At 55.3% G+C, this 9,381-nt stretch overlaps 1 protein-coding gene across 1 annotated transcript in view; it reads right to left on the reverse strand.

The window, feature by feature from the left end:
• Positions 1 to 351: 351 nt before the first annotated feature.
• Positions 352 to 9,381, reverse strand: part of FAM83G (family with sequence similarity 83, member G) — a 17,593-nt gene continuing 8,563 nt past the window's right edge. The window contains exons 3-5 of the mRNA XM_009577013.1: positions 6,575 to 6,699; positions 4,318 to 5,764; positions 352 to 771 (exon numbers count right to left, since the gene is read on the reverse strand). Of these exons, the coding sequence (XP_009575308.1) occupies positions 352 to 771; positions 4,318 to 5,764; positions 6,575 to 6,699 (1,992 nt within the window). The remainder of the gene's footprint in view (positions 772 to 4,317; positions 5,765 to 6,574; positions 6,700 to 9,381) is intronic.

Genomic DNA, 9,381 nt, shown 5'->3' on the forward strand with positions numbered 1-9,381 from the left:
TTGCTTGACTCTAACCAGCCTCCCTCAATGATGCTTTCCAGCTTTTAATGAGATCGGAGGTTATCCCAACCTGGAAGAGGCCTATTTAAAAGCCGTGCCGTCCAAGATTGTTCCCAACACTACCTGCCACCTGCCCAGAACGGATGCAATGCACCTCTTCCGAGACCCAGTCTCTGGAGATCTGCCCTGGACCGGGATGACTTTCGGGCTGTCTATCATGGCCACATGGTACTGGTGCACCGACCAGGTAAATGTAAACAAGATTCCCCTGCCCTATGTAACACGGCGTTGCCTGGGGTCCAGGCACACTCTACTAACGCTCTCGCTCTGGAAGTCCACCTTCATCAGCGGCTAGTGGTCTTTCTGGCTGGTGGTCTCAGGGGGCTTCTTTTTGGAGTCAATAGAAGCACCCGGGGCTCCTGCAACCCTGTTTTTGAGGTGCTTGGACTGGGACAGTTTGGAGAGCGGGATGCCGAGGGGTGTCCTCATCTCCTCGGTTGTCTTCTGGCTTTCTGGCAGGGAGGTTAAGCGTTTGCTGGATGCTCTGGGGTTGCTTGGTGAGCGGTGGCCGGGCTGTGTGGGCTTGCTGGGGCTGAAGGCTTTGCTCTGCCAGTAGGGCTGGCTGCCTGCAATGGTCTTTTTGGGTTCGGCTCCATCCCCTCTGTATTTGGTGGCCCCAGGGGGTTTCTCATGCGTTGGGGAGCAGGAGACCTCCTTGCCTTGTTCTCTGCCTGCGGGGTTCCTGGGTCGGTAGCGGTAGATGTGTGTCCCCTGTTTGTTAAAGAGCAGAGAAAGAGATGAGCTGCTGCTGTTGTAAGGATGCTGTTGCCCTGCAAGGACACCCCTTCACATATCTGTGCAGTGGACTTGGTCCTCGTGGACAAATCCCTCTGCCACTTGGTGTACTCCCTTGCCCAAATTTTTCTGAGACCGGTGGCAGCTCAAAACTGCCTTAAGTCTCAACCATTGCTGCTCCTCTGATTTCTTGCTCTGGCAACACACTGTCCTGCACATCGCAGCATCTCAGCAGCCATTTCCCGAGCAGCCCTGGCAGCCTGGAGGGTGTCCCGAGCCAAGCCACTGCCGCCTGGAGATTCAGGTCCAAAGACGCCAGCGGCATCTCAACGCCTTCTCTCCAGCAGCAGCCTGAACACCTGTCTTAATCATCTAAGCGCTCATTTCAGGCCCAAAGAGCATTCAGTCATCCAGACCCAACCTGTGGGATTAGGTGACTACCAAGATTAGATGAAAGGATGGAGGGTTGGGAGAAGAGGTGGGATCAGGCTACAACAGTGAGCTGCAACACCACTGCGGGGGTGGCTCTGATTAGCTGGGTTGAGAGACACGCTTGGATCGGGTCTGAGCACCATTAATCTTAATTCTGGACTGGGTAAGCCCTTAACGCACAGCTGTGGTCACCAGATATTTATCTTCCTCTTTGGGTGTGTCTGCGCCGCAAACTGGAGGTGTGATTGCACCCCGTGCAGACGTACCCGGGCGAGATTGGATCTAGCGAGCGCAGGTGCTGATGGCAGGACGAGCTGGGGCTGCGAGGCTGCAGAGCCGGCTGCACCGACCTGCCCTGACGTCCCGGCAGCACTGCATCTCCGCCGTGCTGTTGGCATCGTCTTGGTGTTCAGTCATTTAGTCCGAATATCCCAATGGCCTCTCTGGTCCTGCCTTGGCCAGAAGGGCTGCATTAAAGCAGTTTAGCTTAGGTAATGCTAGATCGATTTAACTATATTGCTTAAAATCAGTGCTAAGGTCTGAGGTGTCTTCAGGTGGGGAGGATAAAGGTGATTTAGCTTCTCTCCCTTTGAGGTCATCACATGCCTGATGCGGTGCACATGGTGACTGAGCCGGGTGCTGGGTCCTGAGGCTCCTGACATGCTCTGGCTCTTGGGCAGAAGTTAAACCACAGCTTCTCTGAGCATCCCACCCCGGGAACCGGCATCTGGTCCCTCCTGCCCACCATGGCATGAGCCAGTGCTTGCTCTGGAGCAGCCGAGTCCTGCTGGGTGCTGAGACTTCTCTGTAAGCCCTTGGGGAGAGACTGGGCTCTTTTAAAATCAGCATTTCCTATGGATGTTGCCTATTTAAGAGAGATTGCCTCAGAGCCCAAAGGCTGGCTGTATCATGGATGGACATGGCTTGGCCAGAGCTTTGAGGTGTGATGGTTTGAGCAGTGTGGGTAGTAGAGTTGTGGTAGGAGAAGGCTGGACTTGTGTCCCTTTTATTGTGGGGACTCTTTGGGGAGAAGATTGAATAGAAGGGGCAAGAGGGGAGAGGGTGGTGGTGGGGAATGGCTGATACTGGCAGGAAGACATGCTGCTGTGGTTGCACTGGTCTTTTGTGGTGCTATGGCATAACACCAACCCATTGCTGGTCTGGAGAGAAACCCAGCCCGTGGGTCGGGTACACATCTACACTGTGTTCGGGCCTGATGCCTGATGGCTCCAGCGTTTGGGGATGCTTGGGATGCAGTTTGGCAAGGAGGAGGCTGATGTGGACTAGGAGTTGTTGGTGGCTGCTCAGCCATCCAGCCCGGCTCTCCCACAGGTCATCGTCCAGCGGTCGCTCTCTGCCAAGAGCCTGAGTCACGCCAAGGCAGGCTCCATCTTGGCCAGCTACCTGAAGATGCTGCCCTTGTTCGTTATCATCATGCCGGGGATGATCAGCAGGGTCCTGTACCCAGGTAAGGGCCCCGCCGTGCGGACACGGAGCTGGCAGGATGGGTATTTTGCCTGTCGCTAAGCGATTAATGGGAGGGGGGCTTGTCTGGAAAGCTCTGCTCTGCACAGACCTGGGGGGGTCTGCAGGAGGGAAGAGGGACAGGAGAGGACCTGAGTGTCCCTGGCGTTCTCCTTGTGCCTGTTGTGCATCAGCCCACGCTACTGTACTCTACTAACCGTGCAGCCGGCTGTGAACAGGGTTGCATCTATTTAGGCAAGGCAATGCTCCAGGGATAACTTGGGTGCTGTGTTCTCAATGTGACGGAAAATATGATGTTTGCCCTGAGTGAGCCTCCGCCTGCGTTTTGGGCTACGCTGGGCAACGGGCCAGCCCATTAGAAATGTGGGCCCAGAATAAAAAGTGTTGGTGAGGGTTGATGATGGTTCCTGTCGGATTCGAGGTTTCTAGAGAGTTAATCAAGGATTGCTTTGGTTTATTATTTTTACACATGGGAGAAACTATTCTCTGCACATTTCCATCAGCTGAGCGCTGGCTTTCCTAACCCTGACGGCACGTCAATTATCCAACTTTCATCAAAGGGCCAGAACAAGTTATTGCAGGAACACCAACGTACCTGGCCACTCTGAGCAAGGTGGCACCCAGGACCTGGGTCACAGAGCATCAAAGGGCTCGGTGCTCCTCACCCTGCATGGCTCCGCAGGGCGCGAGGGGATATTTGATGTGTGAGGAGGAAAGCCCTGCTCTGAGCTCCCTGTCACTGGCTGGGAAGGGAGAAGCAAGTGGACTCTGGGCTAGTAAACTTAATTCCCTGTAAACACAGATTAGATGCTCAGCTGGGGTAACTTCAGGCGGCTTCAGTGATTTCAGCTGCTGATTTAGCCCTGGGGGTTTGAATGCCCCGAAAACAGTGGGTGGGGAGCCTTGATGCTTGGTGGTGGTGCAAGAGGCTGCAGCGCTTGGGTGGAAATAAGGGTTTGACCCTGTGATCCCCCTGCCTGGATGGGGTGATGATCCTGCCGCAGCGGGGTGCTGGCGTGCACCCCGTGGGGTGACAAGGTCTGGCGTCACTCGTGGATCAGCCACGAAGCTGCTGACTGCAACGCTTACCCGCAGAGGTTGCCGTCCCTGTTTCTCCGCTGTCTTGCTCTGCCTAATTATGTGTCCGAGTGCTTTTACTTTGATGCTAATCACCTTTGCAAGGAGCTAGAAAACAAGCCTGAGAAGGACACGCCTGCACGCACAGTCTGTCCCTGGCTGGGCATGATGCCACTGCCGTACGGCTGTGCCCAGAGCCGCTGGGCTCCGTCCCACAGGCCGATGTGATGGGATAATCTTTAATTCCCAAAACCTCCCCTTTACCAGCCATTCCCATTGCACTCCCAGACACCAAGAGCTGTGGCATGGCCACCACCTTCCTGACCAAGAGCACCTCTTGGGGGACTCCTACCATTGTTGCTTGTAGGGCATTATTCTCCCTTACGGGGAGTCTGATCTCAGCATCAAGGACGTGACACCAAAGCTAGGGATGACACCACACCTTGGCTGAGCGGGCTGGGTCACCTCCAGGTCTGCAACCTTTGTAGGGTGGAGAAACATAGGGAAGGTTATAGCAAAAAGTCCTACCTGCGTGGCACTGCTGGGGTAGGAGCTGTTGCCATCCAGGATGGTGCGGGGCAGCACACACCTAATCTCCACGGCGTTGCTCCTCCTCTTCGTGACATCCTCCACACGGACATGCTTCAGGGATGGGAGGCTCCCCAAGGGGCTGAGGAAGGTGCCCCGGCTGATGTGAGGGTCGCTGAGCTTCCTCTGCATGGGCAGGATCTCCCCGTTGTGGGTGACATCTGAGTTGGTTCGCCGGAGCGGCCCGTAGCGATCCCTCACCTCGAAGTACTCGTCTGAGATGGAGGAAGCGTTGGAGCGGCGGTAGCTATGGTCAGCGGAGCTGCTGGAGTAGCTCTCCTGGTCGCTGAGAGTGATGTACTCCTCTTCCTCCTCCTCCTCCTCTTCTCCCAGCCCATTGTGGGTGCAGGGAGGCCCTCTGTCCTCCTGTGGTCCCACTGCCGGCCGGTCTGGCTGGAGAAGACAGGTCTCCATTGGAGCTCCGTTGGGGTTCTCCTCTGGTTCCTGCTTCGCACCCGCATGGTCGGCCGGCGGTGGTTGTGTGTCACTCTCCAGGGCAGTGCTGCTTTCACAGGACGTAATGACTTTGGTCACAAGGACACCAACGGGGATGGTCCTTGGCTTTGGAACTGGGGGCTTGATGTCCTCCAACGTCTCCTCCGGCAGCTTCAAGTGGTGGCCCAGCGGTGAAGCAGCAAATGTTCCTGCTTGCTTCATTGTCCAGCTGGTGCCTTCGATGGGGCTGGTAGCAGGGACTGCAGGAGCTTCCATGGGGGTCTGTGAGGCCTGTCTTTGGCAGGGGGACACCAGAGGTGGCTCTTGGTCTGAGTTTTTCTTGTTCTCCATCTCCCTGTTCTTCAGCATCTGCCGGTGCTGGGCGCTGGCCTGGGAGACATCGCAGACTTTGATGCGGTTCATCTGTGAGAGCTTCACGTTCTTTATCTTGGGGTCAATAATGTTGATGTAACCCAAGACTTCGCTCCCGGGCTCGGGGTCGGGCTCGACCCAGGTGGGCAGATAGTCAAACATGTTGGCTTTCTCCAGATTCAGGAGACCGGGGTGGATGAGGAGGGAGAGGTCTGCCATGTCGCCGTGCCTGTCTCCTGCCTGGCCCTCGGGCAGTGCTTTGCCTTTGTTGTCTGTCTTCTGGTTTTTGTCCTGGTTCTCGGATGAAGTCTTGCTGATCTGGTCGGCGCTCTTGGCCTTCACCAGGGCGTATTTAGGGTTTATCAGCTTCTTCACCACAGCGTTGGCGGGGGTCACCGGCACGACGGAGGGCAGCGTTACAGGCTCAGGTTCGGGCTCTTCGCCCATGGAGATGGACTTGAGGCTCACCCCCTTGGACATGAGGTAGAGCTCCTGGAACTGCTTGTCGAACGCCTCCACTACTTGGCCCGAGAGGACCGTGATGACGTTTCGGTCCGTCCTCGCCGCAGACCAGGTGAAGCTGGAACAGAAACGCGTTGGAAACTCTCTGAGTGCTCGCTGGTAAATAACACGCCTCTCCCCAGCCCTGGCTTTCCCCGAGGGATTGATGGTGCTAGTAGGGACATGATCTTGCTGTAAACATTAATAATAATGAGATCGAAGTAAAAGCTCTCATCCCAAATAGGAATGAAGGGTTGAAGTCTTGAGCACACTGGAACTTGAAGTAAAAATAAAAGGAATTTGCTGTGGGCCAGTTAGTTTTTCACTTTAGTGTTGGCCGCTTTTCCTTTCTCAGTTTGGCTTAGTTAAGAAAAGCGACTCATAAATGGATGTGTTTTTTGTTGTGGCCAGAAAGTAGGAAATGTTTCAGTTCCATGTTTATGAAACCTGTCTTTTAGAGCTGAAAAGCTTATTGAGACTGGGCTATTTCTACCAAAGCAAGTTTTCACATGGACAAATTGGAATAGACTTGGGTAGGAAATGTTTAACTGGAAAAACTGAAGTCAACGTGAGAGCTAGGACTGGCTGCAGTTTGGTGCTTTTGTCCTTCCTTGTGCTCATCACGTCCGCTGGCAGAAGCATGTGATGTATCCCACCACCCCCAAGAAGGAGGGGTGTCCTAGTCCTGGCCGTGGGGTGGTAGGGGCCCCTTGGATCCCACTCCAGATCTCAGGCTGGCCTTGAAAAATCATCTCCCAGGGGAACGAGTCTGGGACAGGGTCCCGGGGCCAAAGCTGGGCAGGGGCCAGGACTTGGACCACGTTGGTCCATGGTCGGTCCTTTGACCAACGCCTCTATGGGGTGGGGAAGAGGAGATACCACTGATTACCTGTAGGATCCACACATGGCCCGGTCCCCATCCACAAACATGAACTTCTGGGCCAAAGCCCCTTTGAACTTGGTGGCCGAGCGTGTGAAAAACTCTGTCCCGCCCGTGCTCCGGACTCGCAGGTTCTGCAAAGCAAAGGCAGAGGCATGAGCAGGAGCAAAGGGCTGGTCTTCAGAGCATCATTCGCCCCCTCTGTCGATGCCCCCGTGGATGCTCTACAGCCCCTCTGAGGCGTGGGAAATGCTCTTTGTGACCGGCTCAGAGGTGGCCACGGTGATAGGAAGATAAAATAACTTGCCCTGGGTCACGCAGCAGACCGTGGACTTGGCTTCAAGAATTTCCTGCTTTGCCCATGTGTCAGGCGGTGTTTTCTATCTCTTATTGGAATATTTCCCCAGTGAAGTGGTGGATTCCCTAACGTTGGACACTTTTAAGATTCAGCTGGACAGGGTGCAGGGCCATCTTGTCTAGATCGTGCTTTTGCCAAGAAAGGTTGGACCAGATGATCCTTCAGGTCCCTTCCAACCTGGTATTCTGTGATTCTCTGATTCTCTTGAACCCAGCGCTGCCTGCGTCCGTGGGTGAGCAGCGTGTGATATTGCTGCCAAACGCTTTCCATCTCCTGCGATCTATGCAAATGCTACCATGGGAGAGTGATTCTTCACCTCCTCCCCAGCGGGAGATATACAAGGAGGGGTTTTTAGGGGGAGGTGGTGACCCCAGGGCAGCGCACATGGACCTGATGGCAGCGGGCTTGTCCTCCACCGGGTTTCCCCCTTGCTGTGCACCTAAATCTGAGCATTTAGCCCTGTTTTTAAGGGTAGGTGGGAAAAAAAAACACAGTAGGGCAACATCTTTTCACCCTCGGGAAATGAAACCTGGGGACATGGGCCAAAAGGGCACAACCCACAGCATGTCCCTGCGGAGGTGGCCAGGGAGCAGAGCGTCCCCCCGTCAGGGAGCCCCAGCTCTGAAAAAATGGTTTTTATCTTCAGTCTGGTTCATGCCTCTGTGCTTTTCTCTGGAGGGCACCAGCCTGTTTTTGCAGCTGAGCAGATAGCATCTTTCGCTGCAAATGGTCTCCTTTGGGTGGGGAGAAAATATTTTCTTATGAAAGCACCTGCATTCCTCCTGTTCCTGCCGGGAGGTTGGTAATGCCATTGCTAAAGGCACCGTGTCACTAGGTCGTGCCCTCCATGGTTGTTTTTTTTCTGTTGTTGTTTTTTTTTTTTTTAAAAAACCTTTAAAAAAAAGAAAAAAGAAAAAAAAAGGCACGAAAAGTATTTGTCCTCCCCACCTCCAGCCTTCCTCATCGGCTTCCCTGGGGTCTCCTTGCTCCCTGTGGACCACGACCCAGCACAGCCCTAAGCCTGGGTGCGAGCCGAGCTCCGGCACCCCTGGTCCCCGCTCCCACGCGCCTGGCAGGAGGGACTGTGATTCAATGCTGGTTTTAGCGTGGTGCAAAAGCAAAGGCTTTCCTGACTGGGTTTCCAGGGAAGTTTTACACACGGAGTGGAGAAGTTTGGGCTTTTTTATTTTTGGTGCATTTGATTTTTTTTCTAGCATTCACCTTTTTGCCTGGGGGGAAACCAGTGCTGAGCACCCCGGTGTCCGGCAGCGGGCAGCACTGGGGGTGCTGGGGGTTGGCTGGCAAGCAGGTTGGGGTGGCAAGTCCCATCCCTGTCCTGCCGAGAGAGCGGTAGTGCCCGTGGTGCACGCCGGACGGCCGCTGGGTAACGCTTGCACCCAAGGCTGAGCCCCCTGCCCGTTGCCAGCCTGGGCGTCCCCGGCTCGCAGCTCTTCCAGGGCGTCGATCTCTCCCCCTCGGAGCCGAATCTTTGCACAAAGGCACAAAGCAGCCGGAGGATTTTCTCAGGTAACACCCAGGGGAACAAAACTCCCCAGAAGCAAGGTGCCGGTTACCTTTCCCTTCCTCCTCGCTCCCGGCGTATCGCTGCTGTTAAGTAAGATCTGTTTATTTAATCTTGGCGCAGCAAGCGAGCGCCCAGCGCCATGGCCGGCTGCCAAGCCCGGGACGGGGTGAATCACTCCCCAAGCACTCAATTCGTTGCTCAATGAAGCGACCGTCTTGCCCAAGCCGGCTTGCTAATTGTGAAGCGTGGAAGGCATCGAGATAACGACGTACGTTTCGTTAGCATCTCCTGGCTTACGAAGCGGCTCCCAGACACTGCCCCAGTTTCCTCACAGCCTCCTGACCAGCAAATTGGCTGCAATATGTGGCAAATCCCAACTTCTAGACATTTGCCGAGCTCTGCAGATGTTCTCCTGCTTTTCCAGTCCTGCCACCGGGTTGCTAACGCATTAAAACACCGGCATGCGTCAGCTCTGGCTTTTCTGGTCTCGGAGCAGCAGCAGTCTGCAGGATACCAGACTCTCCAGGGAGTTTGGATGTGGGTAAAAGCTCAGCTGAGTCTGCTTTAATTGTCATGAGCAGCAATTAAGCAGGGCCAACGGGCTCGGCGGCTGGGGAAGGCATGAGGTTCGGCTGGCCGGTGCTTTTGGCTCCCCGGGCCCCCCCTGCATCCCAGCCCGGTGTGAGGGTGTTGTGGCTCCTACGTGTTCCTGCTCAGCTGGGGGTTTGCCCTCACCATAAGCAAATTTGGCGAGCTTGCCCAGGCATGGGCCTCCCCGCCAGCCATTTGGCAGCCAGCGCATGTGGCCGGGTGACGTCGGGCGCAGAGACATCGCCTTTCTGCCAGCCAACAGGCGAGGCTGAGCGACTTGCAGCCGACGGGTGAAGTACAACCAGGAGAAGGGGTGTCTGCAAGCCCCGAAGTGAAACTGCC

The sequence above is a fragment of the Fulmarus glacialis genome, unplaced genomic scaffold (genome assembly GCF_000690835.1).
Source record: "Fulmarus glacialis isolate BGI_N327 unplaced genomic scaffold, ASM69083v1 scaffold11654, whole genome shotgun sequence".
NCBI lineage: Eukaryota > Metazoa > Chordata > Aves > Procellariiformes > Procellariidae > Fulmarus > Fulmarus glacialis.